Genomic DNA, 19,208 nt, shown 5'->3' with positions numbered 1-19,208 from the left:
GGGCTTGCTTCTCAGCTTTCTACCCAACTCACTAAATTCTCTTTTCAGGACCTAATTGCTTTTCCTTCCTATGCCATTGGTACCAATATGTACCAAAACATCTGGCTGCTGACCCTCCCTCTCCAAAATGTTGTGGATGCGTTCTGAGACATCCCTGACCCTGGCACCTGAGAGGCAACACACCATCCGTACAAACAAGTTGGATGAACTCAGAGGTCGGACAGCATCCGTTGAAATGAGCAATCAACATTTTGGTCAACACACCATCTGGTTGTCCCCTTCACATCCACAGAATCTCCTGTCTGTTCCCCTCACTATTGAGTCCCTGATCACTACCACTCTGCTCTTCTCCCTCTTTCCCTTGTGCACCATGGTCCCATGCTCAGTGCCTGTAACACGGTTGGCATGGGATTCTCCCGGGAGGTCATCCCTCACACAAGTATCCAAATTGGTATACTTGTTTTTCAGGGGAATGGCCAGAGGGGTGCTCTGCTCTCACTGCCTATTTTCATTTCTCCTGACAGTCAGCCAGCTGCTTGCCTCCTGCAACTTCGGGGTGACTACTTCCCTGTAACTTTGATCCGTCATATCCTCACTCTCCCGTATAAGCCAAAGGTCATCCAGCTGCTGCTCCAGATCCCTAACACGGTCTTCAAGGAGCTGCAGCTGGATGCACCTCATGCAGATGTAGTTTCCTGGGAGACTTTGGGTCTCCCAGTTCTCCAACATCTGGCATGAAGAACACACCACAGCCACTTAAATGGGACAAGAAGAGAAGAAAAGAAGATGAAAAGGAAACTTTAACAGATGCTTTATACAGAGCCGATGCCTCTTCCGAGCCAAAGCCTGTCACTTCTACTCTTACCACTGGCCTACTGTCAACAATGGCCATTCCAACAATGTCCATTCTGACAATGGCCACTTGGCTTATCCCTTCTGTACTTTTATTTAGTTCGTAGAGGTCTGTTGATTCTGCTGATAGGCCTCGTAGAATGGACAAATGCCCGTGAAGACAGCTTTTTAAATAACTGCTGCTGACCTGCGAGAAATATCTCTGCATAGAGCTTGGTTGATGCCGCTGATTGGTCCTATACGACTTTGGACTGCGGGAGATATCCGTAGTAACTGGAGGAAACTTGCATTATCACGGGGAGAACATACAAATTCCTTAAAGACGGTGGTGGAAATTCAACCCCGGTCACTCCTACTGTAAAGTGTTATGCTAACCCTTATGCTCCCATCCATCTTCCAACAATACTCCGCCAAACTGCACAAATTCCTCGCATAACACTGAATCTAGACCTGCTCAGACCTGTGTAATTTATTACTGACTCCAGATCTCCCTCTGTGCATTTGCTGCTCTGTGTTACACTCTCTGCAGGGTGGTTGCCAATTTCTTGTTTAACATTTCAATACATTTTGCTCCTCTTGTTGACTACTGCAGCATATCTTCACACCTCACACATTGACTGAGCTGCCTTCATGTCAGAAATGAATAAATTCCAACCATGCAAGGTCCTGTGTAAAATAACCAAACTGATCACAATGAGTTCATGGAAGGAGGTGAACTACACAGAAACATGTGCATATTGAATGTACTGAGGTTTGTCAGTGGAGCTGAAAGACTGTACTGGAGTGGTGTCGATTCACTGGGACAGACAGCACTTTAACTATTATTTTCTTATACTTTATTTGAAAATTATCCAATAAACCTGTGTATCAATATCCATCAGACATGTACTGACAGTCAATATTGCAGTCACAGACAATTTCCTGAACGAGCTTATATTGAAGATGAATTGGTAAATGCTACACTTGGAGAGTACGGTAGGGAATTGAGGAGTTGGTTGTTTGATGGGAGAAATAGCGAAACAGAAGGTGCTGCACTGAATGGAACCAGCCAATGATGGTGTGTGAATGAGCTCTGGCATTCTGGTTCAAATGATGCAGAAACTTAATCTGTCAGTTAAATGAGATATTATGAAGTCATACAGCAGCAGGTCAATTATTGTTGGACTTTGGAGAACAGAAACAAGGAAGTCTCACCGATATTCTACACTGTTACATTGAGACCTCACTTGGAGTTCATTAAATTCATTCAGATGTAAGGAAAATGTACAATACTATTTTAAAGCTTTGCATTATCTGCACTTTCCAGCAATTAGATAGTACAGGAAATATTAGTTTATCAACAAGATCTTATTAATACATCTCAACTATCACAGAGAGAGAAAAAACAAGAGACCTGTGTAGAACAAAGAAGAATATGAGTTAAAAAATAACCTGCTCTGCAAATCTTCTCTCACAATCTGACATCCACTTCAGTTTTGTTCAACTTGTTCAGTTACTCTCCAATCAACAATCCACAAACTTTCCTTTAACCCTTGTTCTACAGTTACAGTGCATATTTATCTTTACTTTCCCATGTCTTCCTGTGCAAATACTCTATAATGAGCAATATTTGCAGCCTTTTTATATCAGACTTACAACATCTATACATTTTTTCTTCCGAATAAGGATTAGTTTTGTGTTCTTTTGAACAAAATCTCAGGAAATTGTTAATGCCTTCTTCTTGTCAGTTTCATGAAGATGAAACCTTTCACAGCCATGGTCCAAATGCAGAACAAACAGCCAGATTCCACTGGTGAAGTGCTGAAGTCACAGCGTCACTCATTTAAAATATGGCAGCATTTCACTGAATGCAGCACTGAGGAGACCTGGTCATTCTACAACAGGGGGTATAATGGAGAAAATATTTCAATGGTTGGATTTATTACTCGCTCAATGTAAGTTGGCTGGTAGAGTATTCCAGCCTAGAACATCATTGCCTGAATTGCTTAGGTCAGTGTCTCAGACACAACCATCATCAGCTGATTTATCAATAACTTCCTACAGCCTACTGCTTGGCAGTGGGGACATTAACTAGAGGGTAGAGATCTTAGATAATTGGTAAGTGGTGATCAAAGGTGACAGGAGGAATCACTTTTGATCAGGGAGTTGTCAGGATCGGAAATCTACTGATAGAACATGATTGGGGAACAAGAGAAGATCCAGGGAAAGGAAGATCTGTTTGGCCCATCAGTCTCACTCCACTGGAGATCAATGGATTCATTCCCACATCAGGTTAGTTCATACACCTTCCAGAACTGTCCCTGGAAAAACATCAAGTATCAAGCAATCTATTATCTCCACATCCTTCCATGCTCCGTCTGAGTAGAGTTCACTGCAACCTTTTTTTGGACAGTGACCATGATTCTAAATTGAACCCAATCCTTACAAATGGATTGCAAACTTTCCAGAGTCAGTGACAGAGAAAGATCATCCCCCACGATGGGAAATGGATGAGAAAAAGACCAGGACAATTGTATGTATGAGTGCGTTCATCATAAGCTGTAGCTGATGAAGTATTCACCTGAAAATTACATTGTAATTGTTGTTATTTATAATATTTATTGAGATCTGATTTCATGAAAAACATCATGGGAACATAAATGTTTTAGGCAGCCTCTGTTTCTCAGTGTTCAGTTACAGAGGAACATTCCACAGTCACACTTGAAGCTCACAAGACATTCCTGTGGTTTCCCAATCATCATGTTCAGATCTTTCAGTGATTGGTTTGCAGAATTTTTTATGCAGGTGGGTCCAGCCAATTGGGTTTGATTTCAATGGTTCGTGAAACCTCCAATATCTAAGACCTGCACATAAATAGGACTGCCTCAGGATTGAAAATCTATTCGACACAGAGAGCTGGGAGAGAGAGAGGTGGGAGTGGCAGCAGGATATCCCTACCTTCACTGAGAAACCTGACACTAATGTTGAATTATTTTCTTGTGTTTCAGGTCTGAGGGAAGAACCATGATGCTGATGTGGATTTTGGTGGTGACCACACTGCTTGTCAGTGATGTGGCAGGTAAAGCCCATTGATTCAAGGAACTTTAGAGATATATATCTGTGTTGGGACTGTGGGACATGGGAATTTGTGGGCATTGGGTCCGGTTGGGGTATGGTAGGAAATGTCTTGTTTGGGACATTCAACTTTGATCTATTGAGATGGAAGATGAGTCAGAGACTCTCCTAGAGATCAGGAGACAAAGACATCAGATTATATCAAGACTGATGCATAGCAGACAGTGAGGAATGTTATCAAATCTTGCAGCATGATCTGAACCAGCTGGGAAACTAGACTGAAAAATAGCAGGTAGATTTACGGTAGACAAGTGTGAGGTGTTGTACTTTGGGAGGACCTGAGTTACAGGAATAGGTTCAATTGGCTAGGACATCAGGCCCTGGAGCACAGGAGAGTGAGGGGAAATGTCAGAGAAGAATAGCAAACGATAACGACCATAGATGGGGTGAGTGCATGCAGGCTTTTTACCCTGGGGGTGGGTGAGAGTAGTACCAGAGGTCAGAAGTTTAGGGTGAAAGTTGAAATATTTATGGCAAATCTGAAGGTTAACTATTTCTGAGGGGGTACACGTGTGGACTGAGCTGCCAGCAGTGGCAAAAATGGATTCAATTGCAACATTTTAGAGAAGTTTGGATTGGTATATGGATAAGATTGATATGGAGGGCTGTAGTTTAGATGCCAGTATGTAGGACAAGGCAGAGAATCAGAAAGATACAGAGCCTATGTGCTGAAAATATTTCTCTCCCTCACACATGAATCCTGTGAGCAATGACTTGTATCCATCCCTTTGGCTTTTGACCCTCTGCAGAGCTTGTCTTGAAAGTTTGTGCTCCGACTGCTTACTATCCCACCATTCCCCATAAGTACCCTTGTACTGTTAGATCCCAACAAATGCATGGCCACATTCTCTGAGGATTGATTTCCACTTCCACTTTTGTTCCTACCTGACCAGTCGACAAATGTCTTCCTGTAACCTAATCATTATTCTATCCTGTCTACAAGAATGTCAGCTTTAGAATCATCAGCAAACATCTTCATTGTCAAAGTCAAAGAAACTTTATTCTCAAATTATGTATAGGTCAGCTATTGCTACCCTGATTATCATTTTCCTTCAGTCAATAAAAACACAACTGAATTATTGCAAATTTGATGTATTTTAAGTCAGATGAACAACAAAGTTGCAAAACAAGAGAAACTGTATAGAATACTGAGAACATGAATTGTAGAATCACACTTGTGCAGACACCCTTTCGAGGTCGGTAGGTTGTGGAATGAGTTCAGAGTTGAGCTGTTTTACATTATCCATGCTAGTTCAGGAGCCTGCGGGTTGCAGGGTAATAACTGTTCATAAACCTGGTGGTGTGGTGCTGAAGTTTCCTATGCTGTTTGCGCAAAAGTTGAAGCAAGAACAGAGCATGACCTGGATAGTGGGTGGTGGGGTCTTGAAAATGGATGCAGGTTCCTTATGGCAGCAATCTGCTTAATGCGTTAAATTTTCAGGTGGGCTTTTCCTGTGATGAACTGAGCTGTATCCACAACTTTCTGTAGTTTTTTTAGAAAACCAGTCAGGATCCTCTCCTGTATGCATCTATAACAGTTTGTCAAAGTCTAGATGACAGGCCAAATCTATGCAAAATACTAAGAAAGTAGAGGTCCTGCCGTGTATCACACATGAGACAGACAGACAGACATATTTTATTTATCCTGAGGGAAGTTGGGTTTCGTTACAGCCGCACCAATCAAGAATAGTGTAGAAATATACCAATGTAAAACCATAAATAATTAAATAATAATAAGTTAATCATGCCAAGTAGAAAAGTAAGAAAACTAGTCAGAGCGGCAGTAACAGGCTACATGCATGGCCAGCGCATGCGCTTCCTTCCAATACTAACCCTCAGCTAATCTATAATTTTACAGATTATACAACAAGAAAGCTATTGGCCACCATATCCATGTCAACAATCAAGTACAATTCTCCTCACCCCCTTCACCACGCACGGCTTGTCGCCATCCATCGTGCCATTTTGATTCAAATATTTCTCCAATGTTTCCAAGTGCTGTGAGTGTACCCACCTCTCCCACCATCTCAGAAAGTGAATCCTAAATGGCATTCACACTTTTAGTGAAAAAATCCTTAGATCCCCTTTGAATTTCTTATCCCTCACCTTAAACAATTTCCACTCATTTTAGAAGTCTCTGTACTGATGAATATTTTCTCACCACCACCCAATTGATGCCTCTCATTATATTGTGTATCTCTATCAGGTCTTCATTCAGCCTCCTCCACTCCAGGGAAACAAACCAATTCCATCCAGTCCCTTCTCGAATCTGAAACACTCCACCTTGGGCAACATCTCAGTGACTCTCCTCTGCACTCTCTCCTGTGCAATAATAAACTCCAGGTGTGAACTGAACAAAATGTTTCATAAATTTGTTTCTCTTAGATCTACTTGAATCAACTGAATGAGACTTTCTCAAACATTTTGTTAAAATCCATGCTTGCCACATGAAACCTTCTATCCTTACTGAATTATAGCCTCCAAAAATTCAATTTCTCATCAGATAAAGCCATCTCTTTACAAAATGTTTTATTGTGGATTAACCTGCTAAACACTAAATATGAACTTTTCCATCCATCAGAACTGTTTGTAAACATTTCCCACCACCAGTGTCAGACAGTCATTTGTTGTTGTCAGGTTTAACCAGTGTCCCTGTTACAAAGAATGGTGTCCGTCCAGAAAGCCCTCAGTCCCCTGGGGCCATGATGTGGGTAAAGAGCACTGGCCATCTTCAGCAAATCCACAGTGTGTCTGGTGTTGTGACTAATGGAAATTGTTTCATTATTCTATCTGTTTTAAGTCTCAATTCCTATCCAACAAAATGGGAATGATCCCGTGGACATGAAGCAGCGATGGACCCCGTATTACGTTCTAAACCAAGGACATTGTGATGAAAATTGGTTTTATTTTTCTGATCTAAACTCCTGTTTCCGGTATTACCATTACCTAATGACATGGAATGAAGCTGAGGTAAGTCCCTGAAACCCAGCAATAGTACATCAAGGCCTGGAGAATGTTGGGCTCTGCTGGTTTATTCCCATTAACTCACAGCACAGACTCTAGTTGAATTGTCAATGATGGGTTCTTGTGTTACAGGGTGTGCTTCACTGTGGTTATGGGCTCCGCTTCCTATCAGTCAGATCAATGTCGAGAAAACTGGGAAATAAAGAATGTAAAACAATAAGATCCAAAGTCACAGGATCAGAGTCAGGCCATTCAGCCCATCAAATCTGCTCCACCATTCCACCATTGGCTGATTTGTTATCCCTCTCAATCCCATTCTCCTGCCTTCTCCTGCAACCCTCAAAACCCTGACTAATCAATACTATCAAACTTCACCTTAAATATACCCAGTCACTTTATCTGGAAAGTTGTCTGAATTCCAGATTCACCATCCTCTGGCTAAGAAATTTGTCCTCATCCCTGCTCCAAATCCCTGTCCCACAATCATGAAGCTGTGCCCTCTAGTCCTTAACTCCTTCACTACTGGATACATCCTCTCTACATCAACTGCATCTCGGCATTTCAAGACTTGATAGGATTCAATGAGACCTCCTTTCTTTCTTCGAAACTCAAGTGAATTAAGGCCCAAAACATCAAATGTTACTCCTTCATTTCTGGCATCATTCTCATGAACCTCCTTTGGATGCTCTCAAATCACAGTGCATCTGTTCTAAGAAAGGAGGTCCTAAGCTGTTCACAATACTCAAAGTTCAGTCTGACCAGTGGCTTATAAATCCTCAGAATTTCGTCCTTGCTTTTGTATTCCAGTCCTCTTTAAATGAATGTTATCATTGCATTTGCCTTGCTTACCACTGACTCAATCTGCGAGTTAACCTTTAGGGAATCCTGCATGACTGCTCCCTCCTCCCTTGCAGCTCTGATGTTTGAATGTTCTCCTCAGTTAGAATATAGTCCATATCTTTATTCCTTCTGCCAAAGTGCATGATCATGCCTGTCCTCCTCTGTATTCTATCTGCCACTTCTATGCCCTTTTCCCAAACTGTCTAAGTCCTTCTGTACACACCCTGCTTCCTGAGCACTATCTGCCACTCCACCTATTTTCATATCGTTCACAAACTTGGCAACAAATCCATGAATTCCTTCAAGCAAATCATTGACATATAATGAGAAAAGAAGCAGTCCCAACACGACCCCTGTGCACACCACTAGTCACCAGCAGCCAACCAGGAAAGGCCCCTGTTATGCCTCCTGTCAGTCAATCTTCTATCCATGCTAGAACATTTCCTGTATTACCACAGACTCTTATCATGTTAGGCAGCCTCATGTGCAGAAATGTCCTTCTGAAAATCCAAAGAAACAACATGCACTGAGTCTCCTTTGAGTATCAAGCCTGTTATTTCCTAAAAGAATTCCAACAGATTTGTCAGACAATACTTCCCCTTTAGAAAACCAGACTGACTTTGGCCTATATTATCATTTGCTTTTAAGTACCCCAAAAGCTTGTTTTTAATGACAGACTCCAATATCTTTCCAACCACTGTTCAGGATAATATCAGCTATACCAATTCTCAAGCCACACATTCATGTGCCAATTCATCCTATTCTTACCCCTCCCCCCCCCCCACCCCCACAGTCATGTGGCACTGGCAGCAATCCAGAGATCACTACCCTGGAGGTTCTGCTTTTTAGGTTTCTGCCTAACCCCCTATATTCTCTTTTCAGGAACTCCTCACTTTTCTTATCTCTGTCTTTGGTACCAATATGTTGCCCAACTTTTGATTGTTCACCCTCCCCCTTTAGAATGTTGTGACCCAGTCTGAGACACCTCTAACCCTGGCAACTGGGAGGCAACGTACTGTCTGGGTGTTTTTTTTCAGGTCCACAGAATCTGCTTTCAGCTCTTCTAAAATGGAATCCCCTATCACTACTGCACTCCTCTTGACCCCCATCCCTTCTGAACCACAGAGACAGACTCAGTGCCAGTGACCTGGTTGCTGCAGCTTCCACTTGATAGTTTATCCTACCCCACGCCCCAGCCCCGAGAGTAAACAAATCAATCTACTTATTATAGGGGATCAGACACAGGATAATTTAGGAGAAACTCCACAACCAGTGGAGTTAACACAGTGTTTCTTTTGACAGCAAACACTTTGAAGAAAAACAAGTCTGTTTAAGGAAATTCCTAACAACAGGTCAGATGATTTACTGAGGACCCAGTGTGAGGATTAAAGATAATGATACTCTTTTATTTATAGAAATTCTGCAATCGATACTCACATTATGGAAATCTGGCAACTGTGACCTCAAACAGACACAACAAATTCATTTCAAAAGTGATCAGTTATGTGGATGAAAACACGCCAGGGACGTGGATTGGCCTGAATGACATATGGAAGGTAAAGTTCATGATGACGTGTTACACTGTTACCACAGATAGAATTACACTGGACAACCTGCTGAGTAACTCGGATATGGCAGTGTGAGCGTGAAGTCACTGGGTGTATCCGAATGATCCAGGGACATGAGTTTGAATCCCATTCCAGCATCCAGGAACTTGGATCCAAGTAAATAAAATGCAGTAAATCCAATAATTCCCCTGTCTGGCCTCACTGTGACTCCAGTGTGTAGAATCTTAGCTGCCGTATGAAATAGTCAGACGATGATCAGAGAAGAACAATAAATGCTGGTTGTTCACAGCGTCACTGAGTCCAGTGAACAAATAAATCCCACATTTTTATGACCCTGTTTCTCTCCACATGAGCCTTCTCTCTCCCTTCTTCATCTGACACGATCTGTGTGACTTTCCTTTCTCCATCTTTTCGTCACCGAACGTTGACCCCAATAAGTCACATCCTGACAGTCTGGAGAGAAGGGTTTCTCTCGAGGAGCCTGTTAGTGGGAACTGAACTGAATTGACGGAGGAAAGAGAGGTTGGCTCTCAAATAGAGGAAGCTTGGACATAGTGTGAAAGGGAGGATAGGCAGATGATAAAGAAGGGACCTGCTCAGACCGATAGTTTGAGATGTGTCAATTTTAATGCGAGGAGTATTATGAATAAAGCGGATGAGCTTAGAGTATGGATCAGCACTTAGAGCTATGATATTGTGGCCATTACAGAGTCTTGGATGGTGCAGGGGCAGGGGTCAGGCTTTAGGTATTTCAGAAACGATAGGGAGGGGGGGGTAAAAGAGGTGGGGGCGTGGCACTGTTGATGAGAGATAGTGTCACGGCTGCAGTAAAGGAGGAAGTCATGGAGGGATTGTTTACAGAGTATCTGTGGGTGGAAATTAAGAGCAAGAAGGGGTCAATAACTCTACTGGGTGTTTTTTATAGACCACCCAATAGTAACAGGGACATTGAGGAGCAGATAAAGAGACAGATTCTGAAAAAGGAGTAATAATAACAGGGTTGTTGTGGTGGGAGATTTTTAATTACCCAAATATTGATTGCATCTCCCTAGAGTGGGGGGCTTAGATGGGATAGAGTTTGTTAGGTGTGTTCAGGAAAGTTTTTTGACACATTATGTAGATAAGCCTACAAGAGGAAAGGCTGCACTTGATCTGGCATTGGGAAATGAACCTGGTCAGGTGTCAGGTCTCTCACTGGGAGAGGGTTTTGGAGATAATGATCGCAATTCTATCTCCTTTTCCAAAACATTGGAGAGGGATAGGAACAGGCAAGTTAGGGAAAAGTTTAATTGGAGTAAGGGGAAATATAAGGCTATCAGGCAGGAATCTAGAAGCATAAACTGGAAACAGATGTTCTCAGGGAAATGTATGGAAGAAATATGGCAACTGTTCAGGGGATATTTGTGTGGGGTTCTGAGTAGGTACTTTCCAGTGAGACCTGGAAAGGAGAGTAGGGTGCAAGATCCGTGGTGTATAAAGGCTGTTGTAAATCTAATCAAGAAAAAAAGAAGAGCTTACAAAAGGTTCAAGAAAATAGGTAATTATAGGAAACTATAAGAATATAAGGCTCGCAGGAAGAAGCTTAAGAATGAAATTAGGAGAGCCAGAAGGGGCCATGGAAAGGCCTTGGCGGAAAGGATTTAGAAAAACCCCGAGACACTCTACAAGTATGTGAAGAGCACGAGGACAGGATGTGAGAGAATAGGACCAATCAAGTGTGATAATGGAAAAGTGTGTATGTAACCAGAGGAAATAGCGGAGGTACTGAATGAATATTTTACTTCAGTATTCACTACGGAAAAGGATTCTAGTGATTGTAGGGATGACTTGCAATAGACTGCAAAGCTTAAGCATGTAGATATTAAGGAAGAAGATGTGCTGGAGCTTATGGAAAGTATCAAGACAGGTAAGTCACCAGGGCAGGACAGGATGTACCCCAGCCTACTGTGGGAAGTGAGGGAGGAGATTGCTGAGCCTCTGGCAATGATCTTTGCATCATCAATGAGGATGGGAGAGGTTCCAGTAGATTGGAGGGTTGTGGATGTTGTTCCCTTATTCAAGAAAGGGAGTAGGGATAGCCCAGGAAATTATAGACCAGTAAGTCTTACTTCAGTGGTTGGTAAGTTGATGGAAATGATCCTGAGAGGCAGGATTTATGAACATTTGGAGAGACATAACATGATTAGGAATAGTCAGAATGGCATTGTCAAAGGCAGGTGATGCCATATGAGCCTGATTGAATTTTTTGAGGATGTGATTTATCACATTGATGAAGGTAGAACCATAGATGTAGTGTATACGGATTTTAGCAAGGCATTTGATAAGGTACCCCATGCAAGGCTTATTAAGAAAATAAGGGGGCATGGGATGCATGAGGACATTGCTTTGTGGATCCAAAACTCGCTTGCCCACAGAAGGGAAAGTGTGGTTGTAGACCAGTCATATTCTGCATGGAGGCCGGTGACCAGTGGCGTGCCTCAGGGATCTGTTCTGGGACCCATACTCTTTGTGATTTTTATAAATGACCTGGATGAGGAAGTGGAGGGTTGGGTTTGTAAATTTGCTGATGACACAAAGGTTGGAGGTGTTGTGGACAGCGTGAAGGACTGTCAGATGTTACAGTTGGACATTGATAGGATACAAAACTGGGTTGTGAAGTGGCATATGGTGTTCAACTCAGGTAAGTGTGAGGTGGTTCATTTTGGTAGGTCAAATATGATGGCAGAATATGATATTTATGGTAAGACTCTTTGCAATGTGGAGGATTAGAGGGATCTTGAGGTCCGAGTCCACAGTACTTTTAAAGCTGTTATGCAGGTTGACTCTGTGGTTAAGAAGGCATACAATACATTGGCCTTCATCAATCATGGAATTGAGTTTAAGAGCTGAGAGGTAATGTTGCAGCTACAGGGGACTCTAGTCAGACACCATTTGGAGAACTGTGCTCAATTCTGGTCGCCTCACTACAGGAAGAACGTGGAAACCATAAAAATGGGGGAAAAGGGGAGATTTACAAGGATGTTGCCTGGATTGGGAAGCATGCCTTATGAGAATGGGTTGAACTCAGCCTTTTCTCCTTATAACCATATAACAATTACAGCACGGAAACAGGCCAACTCGGCCCTTCTAGTCCGTGCCAAACGCTTACTCTCACCTAGTCCCACCGACCTGCACTCAGCACATAACCCTCCATTCCTTTCCTGTCCATATACCTGTCCAATTTTACTTTAAATGACAATATTGAACCTGCCTCTACCACTTCTACTGGAAGCTCATTCCACACAGCTACCACTCTCTAAGTAAAGAAAATCCCCCTCGTGTTACCCCTAAAGTTTTGCCCCCTAACTTTCAACTCATGTCCTCTTGTTTGAATCCGCCCTACTCTCAATTTAAAAAGCCTAACCACTTCAACTCTATCTATCCCCCTCATAATTTTATATACCTCTGTCAAGTCCCCCCCTCAGCCTTCTACACTCTAAAGAATAGAGACCTAATTTGTTCAACCTTTCTCTGTAACTTAGATGCTGAAACCCAGGTAACATTCTAGAAAATCTCCTCTGTACTCGCTCTATTTTGTTGACATCTTTCCTATAATTCGGTGATCAGGACTGTACACAATACTCCAAATTCGGCCTTACCAATGCCTTGTACAATTTTAACATTACATCCCAACTCCTATACTCAATGCTCTGATTTATAAAGGCCAGCATACCAAAAGCTTTCTTCACCACCCTGTCCACATGAGATTCCACCATCAAGGAAATAAGCACCATTATTTTAAATCACTCTGTTCCACTGCATTCCTCAATGCTCTACCAGTTACCATGTATGTCCTATTTTGATTAGTCCTACCAAAATGTAGCACCTCACACTTATCAGCAATAAACTCCATCTGCCATCTTTCAGCCCACTCTTCTAACTGGCCTATATCTCTCTGCAAGCTTTGAAAACTTACTTCATTATCCACAACAACACCTATCTGCATACTTACTAATCCAATTTACCACCCCATCATGCAAATCATATGACAAACAGCATTGAACCCAGTACAGATCCCTGAGGCACACCACTAGTCACCGGCCTCCAACCTGACAAACAGTTAATCAGCACTACTCTCTGGCATCTCCCATCCAGCCACTGTTGAATCCATTTTACTACTTCAATATTAATACCTAATGAGTCAACCTTCGTAACTAACCTTCCGTGCAGAACCTTGTCAAAGGCCTTACTGGAGCTTACATAGACAACATCCACTGCTTTACCCTCGTCAACTTTCCTCATAACCTCTTCAAAAAATTCTATTAAATTTCTCAAACATGACCTTCCATGCACAAATCCATGCTGACTGTTCCTAATCTGACCCTGTTTATCCAGATAATCATATATACCATTTCTAAAAATACTTTCCATTAATTTACCCACCACTGACGTCAAACTTACAGGCCTATAATTGCTAGGTTTATTTTTAGAAACCTTTTTAAACAATGGAACAACATGAGCAATATGCCAACCCTCTGGCACCATCCCCGTTTCTAATGACATTTGAAATATTTCTGTCAGAGTCCCTGCTATTTCTACACTAACTTCCCTCAAGGTCCCAGGGAATATCCTGTCAGGATTCAGAGATTTATCCACATTTATATTCCTTAAAAGTGCCAGTATTTCCTCTTCTTTAATTGCCATAGTTTCCATAACTTCCCTACTTGTTTCCTTTACCTTATACAATTCAATATCCTTCTCCTTAGTGAATACCAAAGAAAAGAAATTGTTCAAAATCTCCCCCATCTCTTTTGGCTCCACACATAGCTGTCCACTCTGATTCTCTAAGGGACCAATGAGTGACAGAGGACCATCCTTAGAGTGACAGAGGATGAAAGGAGGCCTGATTCAGGCGTACAAGATGATGAGAGGCATTGATCATGTGGATAGTCCGAGACTTTACCCCAGGGCTGAAATAGTTAGCACGAAAGGGCATAGTTTTAAGGTACAGGAGAAATGTAAGGGGTAAGTGTTTTACACAGAGAGTGGTGAGTGCATAGAATGGGCTGCCAGCGGCAGTGGTGGAGGCGGAAATGATAGGGTTGTTTAAGATTCTCCTCCATGGCTACATTGAGCTTAGAAAAATAGAGGGCTATGGGTAAAGCCTAGGTAGTGCTAAGGTAGGGACATCTTCGGCACAGCTTTGTGGGCCGAAGGACCTGCATTGTGCTGTAGGTTTTTTATGTTTATATGGATTGATTAATGACTCTCCTTTATTTATTGTTCTGCACCTCAAGTAGAAACTTTTCTCCATGCTGAGCTTGTTGACTCTTCACATTTGAGGGAGAATCCCAGTGAGCTGCTTGGCCATTCCACATACAATCATCTGGCTTTAACATCCAAGTGTTAATTTTAGCTCTGGCTCTACAGCTAGAGCAGGTAGCTATTCAGAAAGAGAGTGAGAGAGAGAGACAGACAGACAGACAGACAGAGATAGAGGGAAATAGAGAAACAGAGAGAGATACCAAACTCAGTCATTGAGGGATGACAATGTTCAAGTTTGCTCAAACTTTATTGATAAGTATGAATTCTCATTTTTGGTCCTTTCCCTGCAAATATCTCACTTTCAGTGGTGTCTCCATACCCTATTGATACATTGGAGACCAGAACTGTACACAGGATCTGAGTGTGTCACAAATTTTCATGTCTCCAAATCCCATTTGGTTTTGTAGTTTGTGTTCATTCATGTGAAGTTCTTCTGTCCTTTCTCCCTCTTGTGTTTATGAGATCAGACTGTGTATTTGTGCTCAATGACTCATTGTCCGAGTTGTCATTATTCATTTTCCCTGACTTTTACTCTCAGGTCCGGTTTCTTTTGTTCCCAGGATTCTGTTACTTCCATGAGATTTCCCCCACCCTGACAGTCCGTCATTTAAAATCTCATTCACTGCCCTGTTTGCTCATATTCTGATCTCACTCTGACTCGGGTACAGCTCCTCCTTGTACCATTAAGTGACAGGTTTCTGAACGATCCCACAGGAATAATCACTGATTTATGTCCCACAGGAAGGGAATTTCACATGGAGTGATGGAACTATCTACAGCTATAGCAATTGGGCTGACTCTGAACCCAATGATCAACATTTCTATGAAGACTGTGTGCAGATTCATTTTTTTTCAGGTAAGTGCAGCAGTGAGAGAAATGTTATTTTTTCAAGTCCATTTCAGACGCAGTATTGCAGAAGGAATGAACCAACCCCATGCTCAGCAGAACTGGACTCATTGCCCAGTTAGAGGAGGATAAATGGGATGTATTGCAAGGATAAGGGAACTGTCCATGTATGAAGATGAGAAAAGACACTTCCCATGCTGGGAATCTGAGATAAAACCTGGATTTTCACAAACACTCAGCAGGTCAGGCAGCAAGTACGGAGAGAAACACAGAGTTAATATTTCACATTGAGAACTTGGTCAGGTTCAACTCAGTATTACCTTGTATGTGGAGCGATGTATAAGGGATGTAATACCCGGTTTGCAAGATCAACAATGTGCCACTGCAGATAAAGAAAGTCAAAAACATGAAGAAGCGTAAAGTTATCAGTGTGAAATTGAAACCTGAAATATAATGTTCAACTTCTGCATCACTCCATATGGTATATTAAACTATTCAATGGATTACAAACTCTGTCCCCATTATGTGAGGTCAATGGAATGGGGAGGGCTCAGATTATCTCTGATGGGACAGTCATATATTCCAGCTCACACATGGAGTTCCAAACCAGGGTGAACCGAGCACTCAGTTTGAAACAGTTCAATCCCCGGTGAATATTGCATGATGTCCGATTTGAGCAACACACACTCTGACTGCACATGGTCCACAGGAAGTGATTCCCTTTATTCACAAGGCAACGTCATGGAACATGGTCAGGGAAACTTCATGGCTCACAGACAATAAACACTTAAACAAATCTGAAAATTGAAAATGCTGGGCAGCTTAACCAGGCCTTTGATAACTTTCCGCGTTGTAGGCTGCTCTATAACATTAAGTCGCATTGAATCCGGTCTGAGCTGGAAAGGTAGATTCAAATGGCTTTGTAGTGGAAGGTAGAGGCTGATGATTGAAGTCTGTTTCTTGTTTTGGAGATTGATTTTGCCATTATACTATCAATATCGGAACCTTTGTTATTCATTAGTTATCTAAATTATCCGGATGCAAATGCACAAGGAATGAAGACAGTTTTGCCCCTATTGACATCAATGGATCCGGGGTTAAGCTTTAAGCTTTAACAGCTTTAAGTTCCTCGGCATAAACTTCACCGAAGATCTCACATGGCCTGTACATATCGGCTGTGTGGTGAAAATGTTCAACAGCTCCTCTTTCACCTGAAATGGTTGAAGAAGTTTGGTATGGGCCCCCAAATCCTAAGAACTTTCTATAGGGGCACAATTGAGAGCATCCTGATTGGCTGCATCACTGTCTGGTATGGGAACTGTACTTCCCTCAATCACAGGATTCTGCAGAGAGTGGTGCAGACAACCCAGTGCATCTGTAGATGGGAATTTCCCACTATTCAGGACATTTACAAAGACAGGTGTATTAAAAGGGCCCCAAGGATCTTTGGGGACCCGAGTCACCCCAACCACAAACTGTTCCAGCTGCTTCCATCCAGGAAACAGAACCGTGGGATAAAAGCCAGGACCAACAGGCTCCGGACAGTTTCTTCCACCAGGCCATCAGACTGATTAATTCATGCAGATGCAACTGTATTTCTATGTTATACTGACTATCCTATTGTATGTAATATTTATTATAGATTGCTACAAGTTGCACATTGCACATTTAGACATGGATGTAATGTAAAGATTTTTACTCCTCATGTATATGACGGATGTAAGTAATAAAATCACCTCAATTCAATTCAATAGGTTTTCAGAAGTCACAAGATTAGGGAGGTGTTGATCATAGTGAAAGAGGTTATTATAGATTACAGGGGGATCTACTTCAGTTCAGAAATTGGGCCAGGGAGGGAGAACTGATTCATTTTGGAAATTCAATCTGGTCTATGTATGGTCAGGCATTCTGGATTACAGTGGGACAGAGGAACAGAGGAGCACATGTGCATGGTTCATTGACAGCAGCTTCACAGGTACAAAGAGTGCTGAAAAAGGCTCTTAGCACACTAGTCTTCATTGGAAAGGACAGATAAAGTATTTAGAAGGATGTTGCCAGGAGTAGAGGGACGGGTTTGAAGGGAGCGATTTGCCAGACTGGACCTCTATTCCTCGGAATATTTGAGTAGTCCAGTCTGACATTCCAAAGTGACCTGAACAAAATGTTTAAACGTATGAGAGGCATAGAAAAGATGGATGGTAAGTCTATTCCCCAGTTTAGGGGAGGAGAAAATTAGGAGGCAGAGAATTAGGTTTGAGGGGAATGATTTTAAAGAGAACAGAGGACAATTTCTTCAATCAGACAGAGGTGAGGATATAGAATGAGCTACCAGCATCAGTGATTGAGGCTGGGTCAGTATTCTCATATTAAAAGGACTTGGATCAGTACAGAGAGGGATGGGGCTTTGAATGGTACAGGCCAAATGCAGGAAATTGAGACCAAATGGTTGGAAATCATGGTTAACGTGGACTTACTAGTCTGAAACACTTCTATCCATGATGTATTGTTCTGTGACCTTGTGATTGCAACACTGAGCTGGTGAGGCAGCACCTACAGAGAGAGAACAGAGTTTAAATCTTCATCAATGACTTTCCTGTTTCTCTCACTATACATGCTGCCTGACCTACTGAGTATTTCAAGTACTATTTTCAGATTTTCAGCCTCTGCAATGTTATGCTTGTGGACTAACAGGTCAATCTGGATTTCTTTTTCCTGTTTCAAGATTCTGAAAAGTGGAATGATTATGACTGTGACGAGTCACATGGTTTTGTTTGTTCGTACAAACTGCAATGAAATTGGAAGACTCCAGAACCATCCACTCATGATTTCAAACAGTGGATTCAGTGCCCTGATTTCTTTGTAGCTGCTCTCACTGTCTGTGGTGTCTGTACTCACATAGTTTCTCAGCCAATAATAAAGAGAATTGCATCCTGAGCTGTGTGTGTTGTTGTTGTTTGAGTCCAGTTTCCAGCAGCCTTCCTGTCTCACTGTTGCTTCCTCACCACCTCAACACTCAATGCTGAAATGAGGGGAATTCAACACAGACTTTGCAAAATTAACCCATTCATTTTGGCCACAATTGGTGTGCTGGGTTCTGGCAACAGCACATGAGAGTGAAATAAAGGATCTCTGTTCAATAGATAATTGACAGAAATGTGAAAGAGATGATTTCCCATAGAATTCTAGGAACTGTGACACTCCTCACAGGATTCTACTCCTGACCTTCCAACGAGATTTTCCTGTTTCCGATCACCCTGTTTCCAGATTAAAACTTCCCCAAGCGACGTGACCACATTGCAGGAGGGAAACCTCATCTGCCAAGAGATGTTGAAGGACAACAGTCATTCTTTACTCACAGAATAAACAGCATGTACTCAAGTTTGCAGGAAAAATGACAGATATTCTGCCTGGGCATCACATGCTGAAACCTGGTACTATGAACATTGAATTTTCTACCTTCTGGCAAATCCTCTCCCTCTGTCCATTAGTTCTCCCCTCCAGATCTACCTGAGTCCTATCACCATGACCCATTCCCCTCCTTAACCTTCTCCATCTGCCCATCACCCTCAATTTCTTCCAACTGGATCCCTTCTCCCTCTGTTCCCATTTGCTCTCCCCAGCTCCTCACTTTATTCCCTGTTCTACCTTCATCACCTATTGGTGTCATCCCTTTATCACTTCCTCCAATCTCCTCCCATCAACATTCACACCCTCCCATG

At 42.2% G+C, this 19,208-nt stretch overlaps 1 protein-coding gene across 1 annotated transcript in view; it reads left to right on the top strand.

Annotated features, from left to right (window-relative positions):
• Nucleotides 1-18,411, top strand: part of LOC132403441 (C-type lectin mannose-binding isoform-like) — a 35,081-nt gene extending 16,670 nt beyond the window's left edge. Inside the window, exons 2-6 of the mRNA XM_059986843.1 lie at nucleotides 3,840-3,910; nucleotides 6,767-6,936; nucleotides 9,186-9,326; nucleotides 15,384-15,498; nucleotides 18,212-18,411. Of these exons, the coding sequence (XP_059842826.1) occupies nucleotides 3,856-3,910; nucleotides 6,767-6,936; nucleotides 9,186-9,326; nucleotides 15,384-15,498; nucleotides 18,212-18,282 (552 nt within the window). The 5' untranslated portion in view covers nucleotides 3,840-3,855 and the 3' untranslated portion in view covers nucleotides 18,283-18,411. The remainder of the gene's footprint in view (nucleotides 1-3,839; nucleotides 3,911-6,766; nucleotides 6,937-9,185; nucleotides 9,327-15,383; nucleotides 15,499-18,211) is intronic.
• Nucleotides 18,412-19,208: the final 797 nt, after the last annotated feature.

Source organism: Hypanus sabinus, chromosome 13, assembly GCF_030144855.1.
Source record: "Hypanus sabinus isolate sHypSab1 chromosome 13, sHypSab1.hap1, whole genome shotgun sequence".
Classification (NCBI taxonomy): domain Eukaryota; kingdom Metazoa; phylum Chordata; class Chondrichthyes; order Myliobatiformes; family Dasyatidae; genus Hypanus; species Hypanus sabinus.
This window is presented reverse-complemented; position numbering and strand designations above follow the sequence as displayed.